The 24,001-nt window shown below is 39.4% G+C and overlaps 1 protein-coding gene across 6 annotated transcripts in view; it reads left to right on the plus strand.

The window, feature by feature from the left end:
* myh14 (myosin, heavy chain 14, non-muscle) overlaps nucleotides 1–24,001 on the plus strand; it is a 154,737-nt gene that overhangs the window by 34,931 nt on the left and 95,805 nt on the right. For all 6 annotated transcript variants that reach the window (XM_051920135.1, XM_051920137.1, XM_051920139.1 and 3 more), the window contains exon 4: nucleotides 19,245–19,401. In XM_051920135.1, the coding sequence (XP_051776095.1) occupies nucleotides 19,245–19,401 (157 nt within the window). The remainder of the gene's footprint in view (nucleotides 1–19,244; nucleotides 19,402–24,001) is intronic.

Consider the following 24,001-nt stretch of genomic DNA (forward strand, 5'->3'; position numbering starts at 1 on the left):
TGAAATGTGGGGTTGGAGAGAGGAAGAGAGGACATAGGAGGTGGTTGAAGATGGAAGGTTCCAGCACAATGGCATCCAGGGAAGGGCATGGGACCCTGGGAACTGCAGGTACCAACAGAAGTGACAGTTTTAATTAATTCACGGTCACCGGTTGAGGTGACAGATTGTGTGGATGCTGCAGGCTGCACCAGGACAAACTCCCAAGGTCCAGCCATGGATGGTGAAAGAGCAATGAGTAACGTCATGTATATTTACCTCTCCTCACTTTTGAGATTTTAACTTGTTAATTCAGAATATTTATTTATTGATCACCCCAAAGACACTTTAATGGTTTTAGAGGCATGATTTTCTGGATTTATTTTTTGAACAGTTTGTTCCAATCAAAAAAAAAAAAAACTGTTCTTGCACTTGTCTGGGAACATTGTTTTCACTGTTTTGTTTTAAAATAAACTGTCAAATCTTCTGATCGTAAAGACTTGCCTGTCTGCCTCACTCACTGTCAACCTGCTCATAAGTATGGATGTCCTGAGTTCAAGGTGATGCCAGCTGCAGCCACTTGGGCATAACATTGGTATAAACATCTACTGTCACTGCATTAAGTTATTAGGTATTGAAATACTCTGCCTACTGGCACAGCCCTAGCCAGCACTAATAATTGTCATTTGTTCTTTTATCTTTGACTCCATACTCGGAATAAGAAAAGCTGCGTGATGCCTTCTTTGATCTAATGTGACGTAGCTGGTACTGGACATCACGACTACAAAGAACATGGCTGCAACCATCAAAGAAACTCCTGAAAATGATAGCGACAGTGGAGGAAAAGTGTCCAGAAGTCTGCTGTGATGATGTCACTGTCGTAGTAATAAGATAAATAATATGAAATACACCGGCAAAAAGAAGCCATTTGAATCTGAGGATGCATTACATCTCCGTCTTTGAGGAGTGTAGTTCTTAGCTGTTCCATACAAAGTATGAATGCCATGCCATTTATCCATGTGGAGTTTGTACATTTTCATTTAAATACTCTGATTTCCTTCTGTTCAGATTAGGTTAACTGGGATCTATAAATGTGCACCTTTTTGTGGGCTTGTGCACAAGTGAGCCGAGCAGTGAATTGGCATAGGCCATCCAGGAATGGGCTTCAGCTCTCTGTGACCTTGACTTGGATTAGGCAGATTATGTGGGTTTGGCTGTGTATGTTACTTTGTATATAGTGGTGTGCACTGTTGTGCTGAAAAGTGATAAAACATTGGTGTGTTTTATACAGTCTTTTGTTGCACATTTAGAGACAGTTGAGAAGTTAACATAGCTAAGGACAGCAAGAGGCCAATTCTTCCCTTCCCTTACACTCTCAAAGCAGTAGTGCAGAACAAAAACATTTTCGTCTTAACGCACAGTAACTCTAAAGTCTTATGTCAATGGTTTAAGCCAAAGACATTAATGTTTTGGCAAGAAAAACGTTTACACACATTCTCTCCAAGCAGACTGCTGTGTCATCTGCTTTAATTTGTCCAGCAAGATTGAACTGTTCACCTGCAGCACTGGTTAGTAGAGTTCACTTTTAGCTGTTTATGTCCCAGGTCTCCACAGCTTTAAACTCTGCAGATGTCCTTGGCTAGTTGGTAAGATATGTTTTTATGTGCCTGTGTGTTTATACTTTTTTATTTATATAGCTATGTATAAATTTGAAAATGTACATGACAGACAGGAAGCCACATTTGCTATTGGAGCACGAGAGCAATAATGCACACTTGATTAATAATTATTTTCAGTTTCATATGCAGCAGACAGAGTAGAATCCGGGTATTTAACTCATTTGGTGCTTATTTCCTAATTCTAAATCACGTTGTGTGTGTGCATTCATGGTTTGCACAAGTATTTCTCTTTAGTGCCAAAATTCATCTCCAACAACTAAATCTAATTGACTCCCTTACTGATGATTCTGCACGTCCACCCACATTTAGCATGTCATGTAACTACCAAAACCTGTATGCTTTTCTCCTCTGTCTAAACCTGTCCACAGCCAAGTTTATACTTACTGAATCAACATTTGACATTCTGTCACACACTTCAAACAAATGTCTTGTCTGCTCCTTACAGAGCATTTATGAATCTGCTCTCTAGACAGTAGTTTTACCACACACACTTCCACATACCATGCATGTAGCTTTCCAAAACAACATTTACAGTATTGCTATAGGACGTTTACATGTAAAACATGTAGCTCAAAAAATTGTATGTAAAAGGAAGCAAATTAGAAATAAGTATATGAAACAATAAATAAATACCAAAAGTCATAAATAAAAAAAATCAGTTTGCAATAGTATAATACAGATAGATATATAACCGATTTAATGTAGGGTCCTTGATTATGGATTAGCTTGCTAAATTCATTTTTTTAAGTCTCTAATGATTATAACAATAAGACTGATGGCCAGGGAGAATAGAAAAATAAAAACTTCAGCTGGTATGTTGCTGGAGAAAACAAATATGCACAGCTTCCAAGGTCAAATGACTGTCCAGCTCCCACCGGGCAGTCATAAATGTGCTGAAGTAGTTTATTATTGTTTTTAAACTTCGTCCTAGAAGAGTCAGTGTGGTTAGTCTATCACTTCATGTCACTTTATATCTGACCAACACTGTCTGCTTTCAGGTCTTATGCTTATATTTCTGCTTTCTGTTTTGGAGTGTATGTATATAAAGAATAATTACAGACATATACTGTACATGTATATGTGTGTGTAGATATAATATGTACTGTATATGTGTTCATGTAATATTTTTTTTATTTCTTAAACTCCTTGGTATAACTTCGTGGTTTCCAATTCCATCACTTTCATGAACAACAACAGAGTTAATGTTCATTGTTCCACCTGCAGTCCTTCTTGCATTTTTTTCGTACATCTTCATTGTTGCAGACTTTTAATCACTTGCCTGATGTTTTCCTTCACTGCAGTTATTTCAGGAAGCCAGTCTGGTTTTAAATACTTTTTTTATCTTCCATTTGTGACCACCTTTGTTGTTTGTTCATTTGATTATTATACAATCCAGTGGCACATCCTTTCTCTATCATGATCTACAGACACTTACATGCCAGTCCGCAGAACGCTATATTTTCCCTTAAATTTTAGACTGTCAGGTACCTCTAGCCAATCACTTTAGACTTGTTGGTTTACTTCTCTTCAGCTTCACAGTCTTCTCATCCATTTGTTTTAAAAGCTTACCGCTGCAGTGGGTCCTTCTATTTCTATATTTTATGATCAATATGGCCATTGCACCAACTGTTGTTTTCATTTTGCAGCATTTCTGTGGACTTTGCCCAACTGCTGGTGACAGTCTCCTCAATCAGAATGTATACTTCTTAAAAAAAAAAATGCTGAGACAATCAATCAATTCATCTTGTTTGTCTCTTTCACTCACTTCATGCTTTTTGTGACTTGTTTTGCTTTTGTTACTGATTTTCTGGTAAACATTGCTTTTTTTCCCCCAACAGTGATGTTTGCCTCATTGCCTTCCACTTTATTTTAGAAGCACCTTTACTCTTCCACTTCCTTATCTGTTTCCTCGTCTCCATTGCTTTTTTTACCATCCTTGTAGCTGTGTTTTTTAACCAGGTTTGATTACTTTTCCACTTACCTTTCACAACAAACTCTCCTGCCCTTGCCATGGATGTCTCCTCCATTGTTCTTCTGGTCCATGTCTTCATTGACGTTCCAGACCTTCAGCCTTTGGACATAATTATTCTTACTTTTCTGTATCAGTCCCACCAAAGCATGATGCCCTTCTCAAGGGAGCAGCAGCACATTTTTCACTTTAATTGTGTATCCATGCTATAATAAATAACACCACCAAATTCATTTTTTACTTTCTTTCTTTCACGATCATTTGAAATTGCCCATGAACGTTTTATTACCTTCTCGAAGCCTTAAACTTTTTAGTCCAAACCCTGAAGCTCCAGTGAACCTACTAATTCAATGGCCTTCCTCTAGAGACACCATATGTCATGAACAACAACAACCTGTTACAAAAGTAATGTTTCTTTGTTGCTACCTCTTGCCTTCAGGGCATATAGTAAGCCTATAATCATAAGCAAAAAAAGAAAACTATTATATTTTATGTATGATCCTCTTTATTAGCAACATTTCTGGGAGAAGAAAATCTGTTTCATGGCCTGCTATACTGTGCGTGTCATATATATATATATATATATATATATATATATATATATATATATATATATATATATATATATATATATATATATATATACACTTTCATTATTATGTAGGGCTACTCACACTGCGCCTCATCCATTTGTATTTGTTTCACAGTTAAAGCAAGAGGAAGTCAATTATTTAATCTCTCCCTCTCTCATTTTTGACTGAGTTAATTATCTTAAAACCGTCATTGCTCTTAGGCTGAATGCTGTAAACTCTGCCCTGGAGTGCCATTCTGTCTATTGTGTCACATTTTTGTATTAATCAAAAGCCAACTCCTGCCTGTAATTGAGCTCCTGCTTTAATTAAAAAAATGCTGTAGTTGCTTGATTTAATATACCAGTCCAGACGTTACTCTTCAAACCTTCAAGTGTAAGTAGTTGTTTAAAGGCTTTGTTTTATTTATAAGACTGGCTATCTTTTTTATGTCAATTGTTAAGATGTTTTATATCCTTCACCATGTGTTATAAGTGGCATGTTTATTGCTGCTGGTTCAAATTCTGGCCTTCCCTACTACTGACCTGTATTGAGTTTGCAAACAACACCACCATCTTACATGGGTTTTACTCTCCATCTCCAAGGGCTATACATGTTATTGTTTGGTGACTCTGAAGTGGCTTTTTATGAGCGAGTGTGGCATCTGTGTGAGAATCTGAGCCCTATGATTGCCACCTGACACACATCTGTTCCTGACTTACTATGATGCTGCTAGGATAGATTGGTGTACCCTGAAGCCCTAAATTGGACAGTGTGTCATTTGATCCCCCTTAATGGTGACCAATTATTGTGCATGGGAGCTTGCATTTAATCTCTTTGTTTGAGTGGTTTTCCCCTAAATACTCCAGTTGTCTCTTAAAGCCCTAATGATGTACTGGTTTAGAGTTGTCAATTAATGTAACAAGCCCAGTGTGATCAAGTGCCCCAACTGGGCACTACAATGGACTGAGGGCCTTTACAAGGCGCTTTCTTGCCTTATATCCAAGTGTTGCTGAGATAGGCTCCAGTCATCATGGCCCCGAGTTGTATTAAGTGTGAGAATTGTATGGTATTCTAAATCATTTATGGGAGGAGATTTTTAACAAGAAAGCAAGAAATTAAAATGGAAAAGGCACAAAGAACATAAGCGAAGTCTCAAAACCTTTGTTTGGCATTAAGGCAAATCAATGACTCCAACCCACAAGCTCTTTACTGAGAACAGTTAGTTTTCATACAAATTATAAATGCAAATAAATATTTTACACATTTTTCTCTCTCTATGGACCTTGTCCTATACAACCATTTTCTTCGTTTTTACCTTTTGCATGTCAACTATTCACACTTTCTTCAAATGTCTGCTATGCTGCATGTAGTCTGTCATTGTTCATTCCTATAAAAAGTATATTCAATAATGAGGGAAAATGTCATCCTTCTTAGAAGTCTCTTTTTACCTTGTTCACTCAGTGCTTCCTCCACTTAACATCCCAACACATTATCATTATTATTTTTTTTTGCTATGTCATGTTTTTATTTGTGTAAAATCTGTGATGGCTCTTAATCATATTCTTTAGCCCCCAAAGTGAACTTTGTTCCTTTATCACTCCAAGCAGGGCCAGCCCAATGGTACACATCAGTTATTCAGTTCAGGTAGCGGCACTTTGACAGGAGCACACGGATGATCTGCCAGCTCATGGGCATTAGTGCCCAATCACATTGATCTGATTTTGACAATGAGCTGTTTAACAGGAGAACACTAGAACTTTCAAACTTGAAGTCCTGAGGTAACCTGGCCCTGGCACCATGACAGAAGGACTACTCCTACATACATTTGATGAGGACATGTGTGCGCTTAGGTGTCCATAGATGTATATTTGAGTGTTGCAAATGTGAATATACTGTATATTTTAACACAATGTTTCAGAAAGACAGGAGGTTCCAAAAAAAAGGAATTTTACCCATTACTTATAGACCACTTGAATGTGGTAGAGCAATTATTTACACCTCACCAAAACAAAATAAATGATCTGTTCTCTCGAGTTCGGTCAGCTTTTTTGTGTGAGGTTTGAGAGCTTAACTGAACATCAAATTGATTATGATGACGAGATGCATGTTGGTTGAATGTGCAAGAAGAGATTTCACTGTACCCTTCAGAGAACACAACTACTAGTACTGCTACTACTATTACTACAAAAAGGACATAGCAGCACTAGGAAAGGTCCAGAGAAGAGCGACTAGGCTGATTCCAGGGCTACAGGGGTTGAATTATGAGGAAAGATTAAAAGAACCTATACAGTTTAAGCAAAAGAAGATTAAGTGTTTAAAATCATGAAGGGAATTAGTCCAGTGGATCAAGAATGTTGTTTTAAAATTAGTTCATCAAGAACACGAGGCCACAGTTGGAAACTTGTTAAGGGTAAATTTCACATAAACATTAGGAACTTTTTCTTTGCACAGAGAACCATAGACACTTGGAATAAGCTACCAAGTACAGTGGTAGACAGTAAGAGTTGAGGGACTTTCAAAACTCGACTAGATGAATTTTGTGGGCTTTGTTGGGCTGAATGGCCTGTTCTTGTCTACATTGTTCTAATGTTCTATTACCATTTTTTTGCTTGAAGTTTAATTACCGGAGTATCTACAGCCAATGCCCCCTATATCTCCCCTATATTTGAGTGTCTATAACATTTTATAACTGGAAAGCTAAAATAACACCTACAGATGACCATAAACTCTCTCAGTTCATTGGGCTCATCTTGGAACGAACATGGGAACACCTGTCTGACAAATTGGTAGCTTCACTGCAATGACAAAGTTTAGCTGATCAGCTGTGACTCCCATTGTGTGTGAAGAAAGGGCAGAAAACTGGAAAATAATTTGGAACAGTGGAAGTAAATGTGTTCGCTTTTCCCTTGGCCAATTTAATTGGACAATTAAAATGTTGGCAGCTGCAGGCTGATTTCATGCTGCTTTTGACTCTGGGATCCCTGATTTCATTTGCCTCATGAGGTGTGACGAGAACTTGGCAGTTGAATGACAGGCTAAATGTGAGAGGACACTGGAGCTGTGACTTGTGCTGCTGTATCATCTAATTAATCTCAGATAATATGCTGTAAATGGGTGATGCCTGTCCAGAAAAAATATTTTCCAAGAGCCAATGAAGTGATGTAGATGTGGAAGTGAACCTTAGAGGGCTTGCCAAATGTTTGAATGTAATTTGGATACATGGCTACATGAAAGCCGGACTCATCAGTGCATGTGAAGTGAGAAGCACTGCAGCTCATCATCCATTCATTTCTCGCTGTAAGTGATAATAAAAGCTAGTGATCCGAAAGTACTTGGCTGCTCACTGATGACAAATTTGGTTTTGTCCATAATTATACTTCTTATTTAAAGAGAGGAATTTTGTGCCACACCTTAGGTTTCTGTCCCTGTGTAGCAGTTAACCCTGCTCTACATTCATTGTTAGATTTGTCATGAAGATAGATAATGACAAAACTTCAGGTTCAGGGTGTTATCGGTTAACCTAATCATGAAAATATGCAGTCTGTGTCAACTGCTGCCGAATTCCAAGTGGGCAAAGTTCATGTTAATTACTATGGCAATCATTACAACAAATAAATTCTGAATCTTTTGGCAAGTGACACCTCGGACCCACCCAAACTGATAGTGTATAGAAAATTTTGTTCACATCAAGTACTTGTGCTCACTGCTGGTAATATATATTTATTATATACTCATTGTATACCTTGGAAGTGTAATAATGTCTGCTAGGTGTGACCTGTTGAAAAAAGCTGTCACACCTATCTGGATGTCACCTCAGTCTATGTAGTAAAAATCTCATGTTCAATGTGAGGATACAGTAGGTAACTCCGATAAATCTACTAGTTTCTCCCTAGCAGGAAGCTGCATTTTTGGGGTCAAGGTACTGGAATGGATGCTAATCCACACCAGTAGGATTTCATTTTTGTAGAGGAATTGGAATATGTAGGAAGGGCATCAAAATAACAAATGAATACTTTATTTTTTACTGATTTTTGACTAAGTGAGCAAATGAACCTTTTGGATTGGCACTGCCCAAACTATCCCCATAACTATGCACCTAACTCACACTGATGCGCATACCCAAACGTGTTCACATTAGGTTAAATGTTGAGTTGATATTGTCCAAACATTGAAGCTTTTGGGATTCGAGAAGGTGCTGGGGTACCAGGACAAAACCCATAATGACATGGGGGAACATGTATACTTGATAAATATATACACTATTTGAGTTGTAAAATTACAGTAAATGATTAGAAAAAAATACACAACACATCTGCTTGATATTATTCAGGGTCCCGAGGGCCAGAGCCTATTGAATTTGATTTGATACACATCAGTTTATTTTTGTATAATGTTCTTCACTGAGTGCGGGCACAGCATGCCATGACAAGTTCTCAGGTAAAATACAAGTACAGATTTTACAAATTAGTAAATACAGATTTATACACATAAAGACATAGATTTGTTAAAGCACGCAGAAAACAAAGTAGAAATTGTTATGTCATTTTCTAACCTGCTCAATCGAGACCAGGGTCGCTGGGAGTACTGGAGCCTATTCCCAGCTAACATAGGCTGCAACAAACCGTGAACAGGGCGCCAGGCACAATCACAAGGTGAAAACACACAGCCCCACACACATCAGGTTCCAATTTAGCATTGCCAATTCACCTAACATACACGTTTCTGGTTAGTGGGAGGAAATACATCCAGGCACAACCAACAATAGCTGTCCATTCGTTAATTGTAGTGGTAGACCATACACACTCACAGAGCACTGCCACTGTGTTCCAAAGTGAGTAGTTTATAAAAATGTGAATCCCGTGCTGTGTCACTCACAACAGCATTCCAAACTGCCTGTGGAAGCAACACCAGCACAAAAACTATAGACTGGGAGCTTCATGAAATAAGTTTCCAGGGCCGAACACCTGCAACTGAAGCCTAAGATTTCTATGTGCAATAACAAACATCGACTGGAGTTGTGTAAGGCAGAGGTGTCAAACTCTAGGCCTGGAGGGCCGCAGTGGCTGCAAGTTTTCATTCTAACCTTTTTCATAATAAGTGACCAGTTTTCACTGCTGATTAACTTATTTTCTTTAGCCCTGCTTTTAAGGATTCAGTCCCCTGAATTGATTCTTCATTAAATGACAGCCAAACAGAAATTAGATGCGAAATGAGCCAACAGATTATCAATTAAACTGGGGATTCAAACTCCATCCAGTTTCTTAATGAGATGCTGATTCTTGCAGTTAATTGAACCCTTCATTTAATTCCATGGCTTGTTGCTGCTCTCATTCTGCCACAGCAGACATTTCCAAAACTGTTGATTTTCTGTTTTACTGAGACCTTCACCTCTCTTTAATTTCAGATATTATGTGACAGGCACAGGTTAGCTGGTCATGTGTCTGCTTGTTTTGTGTCTCATTGTTGTTTGGCTGCTAATTAAGGACAAAGAAACAACTAAGGGGTCTGAGTCACGTCAATTAAAACAAAGGCAAAAGAAGTTAATTAGCAGCAAAAACTGATCACTAATGAAGGAGATGGTTAAAATGAAAACCTGCACCGACTGCGGCCCTCCAGGACCGGAGTTCGACACCGCTGGTGTAAGGCATGCTGCCACTGGAAACGTGTTCTCTGGAGTGATGAATCACACTTCACTATCTGGGAGTCTGCTGGACTTGCCTGGGTTGAGAGAAGGCTACCTTCCCGACTGCCTAGTGCCAATTGTAAAAGTTGGTAGAATAACAATAATGGTCAGTCTGCTTTTCAGGGTTTGGGCTATGTCCTTTAATTCCAGTAAAGTGTACTGTTAATGGTACAGCATACAAAGACACTTTAGACAATTGCATGCTTCCAACTTTGTCTATATTTTGCAAAATTATTAAAAAACAAAAACTTAAATTTCTCATTTATATACGTATTCAGACCTTTTGCTGTGGCACTCCAGATTGTGCTCAAGTTCATTCTGTTTGCTTTGATTATCCTTGAGAGGAGTCTCGAACTTGATTGGACTCCACATGTAGTAAATAGAATTGACTGGACATAACGTAGAAAGGCACACACCTCTGTATGTAGGATCCAACAATTTACACTGCATGTCAGGACAAAAACACTCTCTTTAGACTTCCTTGATCAAATTGTGGTGTGGCATACATCAGGGAAAAGCTTTGAATGTTCCCAGGAGCACAGTGGCTTCAATTATTGTGAAATGGAAGAGATTTGGAACCAACAGGACTCTTCCTAGAGTTGGCCATCTGGCCAAACTGAGTTCTTGGGAAAGAAGGGCCTTGGTCAGGGAGGTGACCAAGAATGCAATTGTCACTCTAACAGAGCTTCAGAAGTCCTCTACTGAGATGGAAGAATCTGTCGGAAGCATGGCTGGCTCAGCAGATGGATAGATAGATACTTCATTAATCCCAAGGGGAAATTCACATACTCTAGCAGCACCTTACTGATATAAAAAACAATATGAAATTAAAGACTGATAATAATGCAGGTTAAAACAGACAATAACTTTGTATAATGTTAATGTTATTCGATCAATCAAGTATTTGTGGTACATAGATTGGCAAGCCTGCTTAATTTTTACCAAATATCATTTAAGGGCCTCTAAAAGCATGAGGATAAAGATTCTCTGGACTGATGAGACAAAAACTTAACTCTCTGGGTAAAACTCCAAGACTAGGCACTGCTCATCACCTGCCTAATACTATCCCTGTGCTGAAGTGCAGCCAAGTAGAAAAAGAGCCTTGGGGGGAAAAAAAATCTCCTCCAGAATGCATGTGTCCTAGATCATAGATGGCAGTTTATAGAGCTTGAGAGTATCTGCTAGGAAGAATGGGTTAGACTGGTTTAAAAGCTTGGTGATCTTCAGTTAAATAGCTCATTGTCAAAACAAGGGCAATTTAATAGGGCAACATATTATTAGTTTGTCCTGTTGAGTGTTATAAAGTGTATCCTGAGATTGTTCAAATAAGGCCAACTGACATGCCAATGTAAGGTTTCTATACTCCCCAATCATGGTGCGGGACAGTTGCGACATGTAAACATATTGATTTGCAAGTAAGAATTTCACTCTACTCTGAACCTGTGGCAAAAAGGACCATATAAATCTCTCTATTATATAAAAAAATCCTGTGACGAGACTTTTTGGAAGATTTTTTCAAGTCCCATGAGATGAGACTTTGGCCATGAGAGTTTTTCAAGTCCTGCCCTCCTCTCAACCATTTTCAACCACACACACGGCCCTCTCACCACTCATTGGCGTGAATGCTTTTGACAGACACAGTTTCTTGCTCTCTCAGCTCTTAAAAATTTTAACATTTTCCTCGCTTGAAGTTCCCAATTAAAGAAGACACATTATGTCCAAATCTTATTGAAGAATTTCATCCCGAAGGGTTATCGACAGAAAAAATGAGTACACGGGCAAACCTAGCACAGAGAAACGATGAAGTCAAAAGAATTAACGCCAAAAATGACGATCGGTTACACGGCAAATAGGTTAAATGCGTATCAATAGACTGTGCTGAAACAGTTGGTGGTGATCGTACGGAAGATGAAAACATCAACTTACAATATTCCGAAGAATATCTACAACCGTTAACACCGTCCGGTGTTCCTCCAAACGAAGAAGGATGTATCCCAGTATGGTAATGTAGTACATCTTCAGGGGATAACATTAAGCAACAAAGGAGATCTTGATATGCCATTCGTATTAAAACGTTAACAGTTTCCTGTTAGAATAGCTTTTGCAAAGACAATTTACAAATCTCAAACTGACTTTTTCAAATGTTTGGCTCTATTTAATAGAAAACGAAATTCACTCACGGGCAGTTATATGTTGCGTTGTCACGATAAAAGTCCAAACACAGAATCACAAATCAGTGTGATATTGGTGAAAATATAATTCAAAAAATTGTTTTTACTGAAGCTGTACAGTAAAAGTGTAAGTTTAAAATGTTTTTGCGTGTTCATTTCAAAGCCAAACCGAACAAAATTATATTATACAATGAGCAACTCTAACACAACATGAAACATAATTTACTTTCAAATTATTACGTTTTACTATTTTTAATATGGTTAATTACTTGCTGTAATGTAAAATAGTTAGTAAATTATACATCCACATCCCAATACGCAAGCAGGAGAACAGCAAAGAGGCTAGCGCGTAGCGCAAGCATGGGGATTGGTGAGTGAAGCAAGCAGGGGGAAAAGCCCCCTATCTATCTTACTAAACCACAGTTAATATATGCACGGCGGACGCACCGAGGCGCATGCGCACTGCGGCCTTGGCGCCCGCCCCAGAGTCCAGAGTCAAACGCAGCGGCTTTCCAAAACGCGGCGGCTTCCCAGAGTCAGTAGGTGGCGCCCGAACAACACAACCTCTGAGCGCCCAAACAACACAACCTGTACAGTCAAACGCAGCGGCTTCCCAAAACGCGGCGGATTCCCAGAGTCAGTAGGTGGCGCCCAAACAACACAACCTGTAAGCGCCCAAACAACACCCCTGTGAGCTACACTTGCTCTAATCCACTGTGCCAGTAATATAGATCACATAACAGTCACAGACTCTAACCCAGCGGCTTCCCAGACTCAGTGGCTGACACACGGACACCACAACCTGTAAACTAAAGTTGCTGTGCTCCACTCTGCCAGCAGTCAGTGTCAGCAAAGGCAACGGAATCACGTCTCCACAAAACGAAACCGCTTTAGTACAGATATGCTTATTTAATTAAACCGCTTTAGTACAGATATGCTTATTTAATTAAACCGCTTTAGTACAGATATGCTTATTTAATTAAATGACATTTCCCCAGACGCACCCACCCTCCATGAAATGTCATCCATCCAGATATCGGACGGGACAGAAACTGATTGCCATTCTTGGATTTCCGATTCGCTAGCGAATCACGGGCTTACTTGTAATATATTTAACATCCAGTGCAGCATATGGCACAGAGAAAAATAAAAACTACGAGTAGAATGTTTTATAACTGATTTGATAATTGTAGTCCAGGCCGTTGGAGATGTAGGAGTATAAGAATCAAAAACAACCAGCTTTGTCCACCGATGACTGAGATGCACTTGCTAGGAATCCAAAGTACTCAGATGAATGAAGCGCAACTCCCAGGGATCTACATCAGTCTGCTTTCTTTTTTTTTTTTGATGAGTTTTTTAAAATTTGATTTTAAAAGTAAGAAGAGGATAACAAATTAAAAAATCATTTTTATATATAAATTTGAAACCCCGCCCCTCCCTACCCTACTCTGGAGCTATAGAAAAGAGAACAGAGTAAAATATAAAATCACTAAAACACGCAGGTCAATGAAACCCAGAGACCCACAAGTTCAGCTGAGCTAGAGAAAATTAAAATTTATAAATCAAGTTAAATCCTGGGCTTGCTGTCATCCCTGACTTAATCATAGAAATAATGACTTTCCATTAACTGATAGTTTGATCACGTACACCACTGATCCATGCAGCTGACAGAACAAGGTTATAAAACGAGGACCTCTAGACAGAGAAAATAACAAGGCCAGGGTTCTTCCATTGAGAAGCTATAAGAACCTGGGCTGCTGTTGTAGCTATTGAAATAATGTGCTGGAGATGAACAGAAAGACCAGAGAAATCTAAAAGGAATAGAGTAATAGGAGAGCAAGGAATAGTTGGCGATAAAATGGAGGAAAGCTTGAAAGCAACTGAGCTCCAAAGAACACCAACAGTGGGACATTCGCTGAATGTGGGGGGGGTGGGGGAGTGCCTGGTGCATTAAGAGAGCGCTGGTGACAGAGTAAATCAGGAGCTAAACCCATCATGAAGTGCTTTCTCGGGTAATGATAAACTCTATGGATACCTTTTATATTTGGATACGTTGAATTCCTAAAAGACTTTTATGTTTTTAAAAATTATTTTCCAACACAGTGGAGTTGAGAGGGATTGATCAGTGATCCATTTCTGACAGACTGGGACAGGTGTAATTATGGAATCGTGAAGGTAGGCATACAAAGAGGAGGTGCGTTTAGTGGAAAATAAACACTACAAAAAAATTAGTCCAATAATGGATTGGTGGAAACAGGGGCAGACTGTCTACTGTTTTGTATTGATAATGATCAGGGATCTCCTCTCTTTAAGGTCCTGTCTCTGATAATGCAGTATGGGATGAAGCAGGACCTGGGAGGCTAATTAAATCATAAAACAATCTTAGAATCAACTGGACACTTGGCAGCAGTGGCCAACAGCATCCAGTTCCCACAGACAGACCTCTTTTTTGGGGACTTGCAGTCTTGGAACAACATTGTCTTGGTGGGTCTATTTTACCTACAAGCAAATGCAAAGCTAAGTGCAATTTATCTAAGGCCGTCAGAGCTTCATTGTTTACTGTTGTCATTCAGTGGTGAGGGGCAAGGTGCAACATGTTGCCCTGTAGTCTGACACTGCTTTTTATTTGGGCTTTAAGAAAGTATCCATATTTCTTTAAAGGTAATGTATACTAATAAAAGGCAAAGCCCTCACTGACTCACTCATCACTAATTTTCCAACTTCCCGTGTAGGTAGAAGGCTGAAATTTGGCAGGCTCATTCCTTACAGCTTACTTACAAAAGTTAAGCAGGTTTCATTTCGAAATTATATGCGTAACGGTCGACAACGTCCACCATGTTAAACTTTCTTATTTATGGCCCCATCTTCACGAAATTTGGTATGCGGCTTCCCTGTGCTAACTGAAACCGATGTACGTACTTATTTCAGTGGTATGACGCCACTGTTGGCCGCCATATTGAACTTTCCAACGGTCTTTGTTACTTATGGGCCCATCTTCAAGAAATTTGGTTCCCAACACTAACTGAATCCTACTTACGTACATATATACATCCATAACCTGTAGCTCGGTCGCCGTGTGAGGCGGCGTTGGGTCCCCCATCCCCACACCTCCTACGTAGTTGGCTGCCTGCCTATATAAGGCCGTCCGTCGCTCCGGTCGGTCTCTTCATTCCCTTCCTTGTATCGCCACAGTATTCACGCCTCCCTGCTGATAACTGCAGCCTTTTTATTTAATCCACGGCTTCTCCGCTGTTTTATTGTTCGTTTATTACGATTATAGTTATCGTGTAGGTATTTTAGACTTAGTTTACATTGTTCAGGTACCCATTTCCTTTATCGTTCCAGCCGTACCCTCATTAACATGTCTGTCGAGGTGATCACCATTGATCAAAGAACTGTCACTTACCGGGTGGTTTCCATGCCCGGAGATGGTGCCTGCCTTTTCCATTCTCTGTGTTACATATTGCACGGCCATATCAGGCTCACTCTTGATATCCGGAAGAACATTGTGTCTTATGTATTGAATGACTGGGACAGGTTCAAGGTGTGAACTGATGACGGTACAGGAGATAATTGTACTACACAGGAGCACTATAAGAGTGAAATGCTTAAGCCCTTCACCTATGGTTCTGCATGTGAGTTGATGGCTGCCGCTGAATTGTTCGGTTGTCGCTTTCAAGTGTACCGAAATGGCCAAATATTTTACACCTTTGGACAACCGCCAATGCCTCTTACAAAGCCTTCTTCAAAATGTTTACCCCAATCTACGAAATCTCCACGAAAATGACGTGTCATGGTTGAGGGAGAGAGCTATCCTGACACCAAGAAATGACATGACTATAAACCACATTTTACTTCAAGAACTACCTTCACAACTGAAAACATATCAGTCTGGATTCAGTTGTAGAAGTGGAAGATGTGGTGCACTATCCGGTAGAGTTTCTCCACACTTTGAATCCTCCAGGCACTCCTGAGCATAATCTAATTTTGACGGTTGAGGCACCAATAATGTTACTGAGAAACTTACAGCCAACAAAACTTTGTAACAGCATGAGACTTCAGGTCACGTGTCTGCAAAAGAACCTAATTGAGGCAACTATTTTTACTGGCAGTGGCTCAGGGGAGAGAGTTTTATATTCCTCGCATCCCCGTTATACCCTCTGATCTCCCATTTCAATTCAAACGCCTGCAATTTCCAGTAAGGCTCTGCTTCGCAATGACAATTGATAAGTCTCAGGGACAGACCCTACAAAAGGTGGGCATTGATTTGAGGCAAAATTGCTTTTCACATGGCCAACTGTTCGTTGCATGCTCAAGAGTAAGCTCAGTGCACGGCTTGGTCATATTACAACCGGAGGGCCGAACTGACAACGTGGTATACAAACACAGATCCTTAACAAATAATTATTGGTACATTTTCCCTCAGTTTAAAAAGGTGTACTTTTCTTCTTAATAAAAATTTTAAGGCAGTACTTCGCCGCTGCAAAGCGCGGGTATTTTGATAGTATGCAAATAAAAAATATTGTAATGGTTATTGTGGCAGTGCAGGTCCTGCTGCCATACTGCTTCAAAGACCCAAGTTCAAATCCTGGCTCTTGCTCTGCCCTGTGTCCTCTCTGCGCTAGTTCCTACACGGGTTTTCCTCCAGCAATTCTGAGCTCCTAGAATTTGTGACAGATATGCCAGTTGAGCTGAATGGAAGTTATGAGCTTAACCGTGGTGTATGTGAGTGGTTCATATGATGGACTGATTTCTCATCTCAACGTTGGTGCACCTGGGTTGTTGTTCTTAAAGAGCTGAATGGAAGTTATGAGCTTAACCGTGGTGTATGTGAGTGGTTCATATGATGGACTGATTTCTCATCTCAACGTTGGTGCACCTGGGTTGTTGTTCTTAAAACTTCTACAACCAAGCAGCTTTGAAAAATGAATGTCAACTTCTAATGGTGTTTTTTCTAAAGGCTTTTGTTTAGTCCCTGTTTCATGAGACTGTGCTGACTCTTCATTGTCTTTGTGACTGCTGGTCGCCTTTTGGTATTGCTCAGTTTTCTGCATTTGTTTATCATGGTACTTGCTTTGCTTTGGGATTTCTGTTTTAATAGTCTATGAGCTTTCACGCTGTCCTTATTCCCGACTGCAAATTTTCAATTACTTGACCTCCAGTTTTCCTTTCTTTATGGGGTAGTTTTAGGGCACTTCTCAGGGACAAGTGTTTTGAACCCGAGTTCATTAGTAGCACACAGACATGTAACTGGTGATGACAGCAGGTTCTGTATGATTACACTCAGGTGTTCTTTATCCAAGTCTCTGTTCAAGATTAGAATTTGTACTAGAAAGAATGAAATTATGTGGGCACCAACCTGAAATGGAGTGCCACTCAATGACTGGACACACTCTTGCACTCATTCGCATTGGGCCATTGTCAGACAGTCTCTGTGGACTCCAATAGTATGTACAAACTAAACATGGGAACACGGTTTTAGCAAACAGCATGCTTACTTACAGAATTGGTTATTTTTGCTTTTCTTTTTTAAACATCTGTTGAAGTTTTTTTGGGGGGGTAGTGTAATGATAAAGATGTAGAATTTGTAAAGGGTTTGGGACTCTTGGGGTACCCTGTTTGATGTAAAGAATAGTTGGATAATGAAAATAGTTCAGACACAAAGTCATGGATGTCTCACGTAATCTACTGCCTATGTGTCCTGTTTCCTAGAAGAAGTTTCTCTCTGAGTCAGGTTAATCTTTGTCCATGGAGCTCCATGCTCGCCAGATGCAGTTTCCCTATTGAATGCCAACCTCTTGTGCCATTATTCCTAGAGTAGCACCCAGGGTGGAACATATGGGACCTTTGGGTGAAACCGTAATTGATTTCAGGTTCATCTTGGACACTTTCCCACTGGTCTGTGTGTGAAAGAGAAGCAGGCATTAGCGACTGTGGTCTCTCCAGCAGTTAGTGCTGAAGACGTAACTTGTCTGAACATTGTAGATGTTCCCCATGCATGTCCAACAATAGTTATCCTAATAGTAATCGACATTGAACATGTAATGTAATATTTATCAGTCCATCCATTTTCAGACTGCTCAGTTCATTTCATTGCTATCGAGGTTGAAATCCACACTAGCAGCACTGGGCACAGTTCAGAAGTCAACCTTGGATAGGATGCCAGTTCATTTCATGTCACACATACTCACAGCCACCATGAAAAATGGGAAGAACTTCAGAACTCTGCCCAGACAGTTTCTGGATAAGGAATTGCACCTAGTCTCTTGCCGCTGCCCACTGCACCACAATGCTTGTCATGTGCTATACTTTACTGACTTTCCCTTAAATTGTGTATAGATTATGTAGAAGAATCTGTTCAATTTTATGTTCACATTGACATGATACTGTTCTTTGTGTTGATCACACTTAGTGTCCTTATTGGAATGTAATGAAATGGCAGGAATAAAAAAAATGTCCGAGGGTGTGAATACTTTTCAGAAATGCTCTTTTAATTGTGCTTGCTTTTACTTGAGAGTATGATTATCAATGCTTGTGTTGCCAGTAAATGAAAGGCACAGCTGAGAAGCAGTTAGTTAGTTACATACAAACAGGGTCATATGAAACTTTTTGTCAAAAAGCAGTTTTAGCCAGATCATGCTGTTCATGGTATTGTGACAAGGGACAATTGCCTTGCCTGTGTCAATTGACATTTACATAATGTAGCATAGAAAGGACACTCAAATATTTCTTGTATTGTTGAGCTTCACTGTTTTTTTCGGTTTTCTTAACTATTTGATCTTCTTGTGCATTACCAGGAGTCCAAATGACTTGGGCAGCAATATACTGTACATAAAATCAGATAGTTCATCACTAACTTTTACTTTCCCAAAGCCAAAAAACGCTTCTTCTTCTACAGAACAGCACTTAGACCATACCAGAGACCAATGAAGGAGCTCTTTTTAACACCTACAATGTGCCTTTGATGTACAGTAGCACTATTTACTGGAGCAGACATGTATGTTGATTAAGGGTCCTGTGTCTCACAGCTTTGTTTACAGATACACACATGTCATCTGGCATGTACATTTCAAATCCTGTACATTGCTGCCTTTCCACGCCTGCGGTACATTAAACCTCACTGACTTTGAACTGTGTTTACACACGTATTGTTGTATTTCTCATCACGAGACATTTGCCTATCTTGTTTTTCAGACATACAGTGGACTCTTTTGTGTGGTTATTAATCCTTATAAAAATTTGCCTATCTACACTGAGTCGATTGTGGAGATGTACCGAGGGAAAAAACGGCATGAGCTGCCACCACACATCTATGCCATCTCTGAGGCGGCATACCGAAGCATGCTACAAGGTGAGTGCTTATCTACTGCTAGTCGGGGACTTTATGCCTGTTGTCCTGTCATATGCATTCTTTCTGAAACTCAAACTCTGTATACAGCACATGAATATCCCTTTACCTGTTTGGACTTTGTTCTAGCATGCATTCTTGAATTTAATCATCAATGCTGGTATAGCAGCCTAAATCTGTAACACTACCTACTTGTCACCAAATGAGCTCCTATATCTGCCTGCTATCCTGTCACCCAGTCTATCACAGTCTCTGCCTGCTTGTCACTCACTGTTCTGACATCTCTGCTTGCACTCTTGCACCCTGTATGTTGCCGTGTCTGCCTGCCTGCTTTTCACCCAGTATTTTACCATTTGGGCCTTCGTGTTGTCACGCAGTATGCTGCCATCTTTGCCTACCTTGCAGTCACTTAGTACGAAGGCTACAACTATCGTATATACTTGTGTGTAAGTTCTTCCATGGATAAGTCAGGGCTTGATTTTACCATATAATTTCCGGTGTTGGTCCAAAAGATTATGATATGCTAACGCCCACCTGAGAGAGTAACCACGGAGCACACTTCCTTTTTTTCTATGTGTTGTGTCTACATGAACATACGGTAATACCTGAACTATTCCGAAGTGACGTTTGCACTGTTTTATGTTTTTTTGTATCTCACACCCTCATATACCTTCATCGTAAGAGCATCCCTTATCTACGGTGGAGCGTTAGATCAGAAGAAAATATGAAGCTGATTTTAAATTAAAAGTCGTTGATGTGGCGAAAGAAATTGGTAACTGCGCTGCTGCAACAAAATTCAATGAGACTGAGAAACTGATGCGAGATCGGAGGAGGCAAGAAGATGTAAAAAAAAAAAATTTAAGTGTCGCATTTCTGAACGGGCGTATAAGTCGGGGTCTGATTTTATGATCGATTTTTCAGGTTTCAAGACCCAACTTTTACGTGAGCATATATGGTAACAATTATTTTGATCTAGTGATTATTTTATCGATTACTTAATTAGGTGGATTGTACAAAAAATTCATTTGAAGTTAAACACAAAATGCATGGAAAGGAACTTTTCAACAAATAAACATTTTTGTATAAAACTTTCAGAAATGTGTTTTTTTTTAATGAACTACTTGCAGATATTTTAAACAAAATCTAGTTTTTTTTATAAAACCTTTATGTTATAATACATTAAAATAGTAATAAATAGAAATAAAGCAGTTACTTCTGTTTCTGGCTCTGGTTGTGCAATGAACACATACGCAGTCATATGAAAAAGTTTGTGAACCCCTCTCAGCCTGCATAAAAATTGACTCTCCTTTCAACAAAAAAGATAACAGCGGTACTGTATGTCTTTCATTTCCTAGGAACATCTGAGTACTAAGTTGTTTTCCGAACAAAGATTTTTAGTGAAGCAGTATTTAGTTGTATGAAATTAAATCAAATGTGAAAAACTGGCTGTGCAAAAATTTGGGTCCCCTTGTAATTTTGCTGATTTGAATGCCTGTCACTGCTCAATGCTGATTACTTGCAACACCAAATTGGTTGGATTAGCTCGTTAAGCCTTGAACTTCATAGACGGGTGTGTCCAATCATGAGAAAAGGTATTTAAGGTGGTCAATTGCAAGTTGTGCTTCCCTTTGACTCTCCTCTGAAGAGTGACAGCATGGGATCCTCAAAGCAACTCTCAAAAGATCTGAAAACAAAGATTGTTCAATCTCCTGGTTTAGGGGAAGGCTACACAAAGCCATCTCAGAGGTTTAAACTGTCAGTTTCAACTGTAAGGAATGGAATCGGGAAATGGAAGGCCACAGGCACAGTTGCTGTTAAACCCAGCAGGTCTGGCAGGCCAAGAAAAATACAGGAGCGGCATATGCGCAGGATTGTGAGAATGGTGACAGACAACCCACAGATCACCTCCAAAGACCTGCAAGAACATCTTGCTGCAGATGGTGTATCTGTACGTCGTTCTACAATTCAGTGCAATTTGAACAAAGCACATCTGTATGGCAGGGTGATGAGAAAGAAGCCCTTTCTGCACTCACGCCATAAACAGAGTCACTTGTTGTATGCAAATGCTCATTTAGACAAGCCAGATTCATTTTGGAACAAAGTGTTTTGGACTGATGAGACAAAAATTGAGCTGTTTGGTCATAACAAAAAGCGCTTTGCATGGCAGAAGAAGCACATAGCATTCCAAGAACAACACCTGCTACCTACTGTCAAATTTGGTGGAGGTTCCATCATGCTGTGGGCTGTGTGGCTAGTTCAGGGACTGGGGCCCTTGTTAAAGTCGAGGGTCAGATGAATTCATCCCAATATCAACAAATTCTTCAGGATAATGTTCAAGCATCAGTCACAAAGTTGAAGTTACGCAGGGGTTGGATATTCCAAGAAGGCAATGACCCAAAACACAGTTCAAAATCTACAAATGCACTCATGCAGAGGGAGAAGTAGAATGTTCTGGAATGGCCGTCACAGTCTCCTGACTTGAATATCATCGAAAATCTATGGGATGATTTGAAGCGGGCTGTCCATGCTCGGCAGCCATCAAATTTAACTGAACTGGAGAGATTTTGTATGGAAGAATGGTCAGAAATACCTCCATCCAGAATCCAGACACTCATCAAAGGCTATAGGAGGACAGCGTCTAGAGGCTGTTATATTTGAAAAGGAGGCTCAACTAAGTATTGATGTCATATCTCAGTTGGGTGCCCAAATTTACGCACCTGTCTAATTTTGTTATGATGCATATTTTATATTAATCCAATAAACTTAATGTCACTGCTGAAATACCACTGTTTCCATAAGGCATGTCAGATATTAAAAGGAAGTTGCTACTTTGAAAGCTCAGCCAATGATAAACAAAAATCCAAAGAATTAAGAGGGGTTCCCAAAATTATTCATATGAATGTACAAAATTTCCTAAAAAACACAACCGCTTTCAATAATTTAACTAAACTTAAAATTTCTGTATGTACCCAGAATCACACTAAACCGACACTTCAAAAATTAAACATGTAATTTAAGTTCTAAGATTTTTTTTTTTATTTTCTATGAAAGAGATGGTTTAATGTCAAAGCACCATGTAAATATCTGACCACAGAAGAATCTGCTGCACCATCAGGATGTTATTCATTTCCTTTTTTTCGTAAGTCTGCAGTGATGTTTGAAATGAGTTCAGCACAACGAACATTGTTGTCATATGCTGGAGGAAATGTCCAGACTATTTTCCTTTTGCAGCAAAACATGTGGTTTCATTTATATGAAATTCAGTTCTTCCTTTGCTTTATGATTTTTTTTTTAACTGAAAGTCGTATCTTTTTGACTGATTATTCATCTTTTTTGCGTCTGGAAAACGTTTGCCACCAAAGATCCTATGCCATATTTGCTTGCAGCCAACGCGCTGTCTCATACTGCTGCCAGTCACAGTTTGCTGTTGGGAGTATGTGGTTAGATTTTCACGTTTGAAACTGCATGATCCTCATCAAAATCTGTTTTTCCAGCTAAACCAGGCTTGCTGCAGCAGTATGAAAGTCTAGAACTTTTGAGCTATACCTTTCAGTTGCAGTTGATGGGCTGCGGGATTCACTGATACACTCTCATTGAGTTTTTGATTTGATTTGCACACAAGACTGAAAAAGAGTTTTCTGCTGTGATAGGGACTTATTCCCAAGCATTTTTTGTAAACACACAAGCCAACGTTAAATGTGTTTGCAGGTGTGTAATGTAGCCCCATAATGCAGACGGTGACAGTGTCAAAAAAACAAACATAAAAACACCAAAATATGGTAAGTGAAAATCTGAATGTTCACTAGCTAGTGGCTAATGTCATATAATTGGATGACCTATAATGATCTATATAATTTTTTAGTCACCTATCATGAAATTGTGTCGCATATGTTAGTATATTATTCGCATTGTAGAGGGGTGGACTGCGATTTATGCCTCTGTTCAAACCGATAGTCATGTCATTATGCCTAGCCTAGCAAATACTGTGTTCATGTACCTGTATCATATAATGCTGAAGTGACATTCAACTTACTGGTAAGGTGGTGAGTCTTCCTCCTCCATAGAACCTGTAACGGTATTTTTCGTATTCAAATGTTTGAGCATATTTTGCAACTCACAACTCTTTTTTTTATCTGACTTCAGTGTTCCCAAACTTTGGAAGTCTTAGTTTGCACGCTTTTTTCTGGCACTTCTTCCTTTTTTTCAAATGCATGATGCAATCACGTGACACAACATACTCCGCCTAATGATGTAATCAACTAATCGATGAAAGTGATCATTGCCAGCGTTTTTAGTAATTGGTTATTATCGATTTTGGTGATTAGTTGTTGCAACCCTACTTAGTCTACTGCCATGGCTGTCTGCCTCCCTCTCGCCCTACATCCCATCATCTCTTTCAGTCACCAGGCTTATTGCCACATCTTCCTATCTGTCATACTACCTCACTGTCCCCCAGTATACTGTCACCTCTACGTGGAGGCATGAAGACAGGTTAAATGAATATTTATCCTGAGCTACATATCAAGAAACCAGGAACATATACCTCCCTAAGGTTAACTAAATGTTTCTGAGAATTTCCCACTATGAATAATACTCATAAGAA

Source organism: Erpetoichthys calabaricus, chromosome 16 (genome assembly GCF_900747795.2).
Source record: "Erpetoichthys calabaricus chromosome 16, fErpCal1.3, whole genome shotgun sequence".
NCBI classification, from domain to species: domain Eukaryota; kingdom Metazoa; phylum Chordata; class Cladistia; order Polypteriformes; family Polypteridae; genus Erpetoichthys; species Erpetoichthys calabaricus.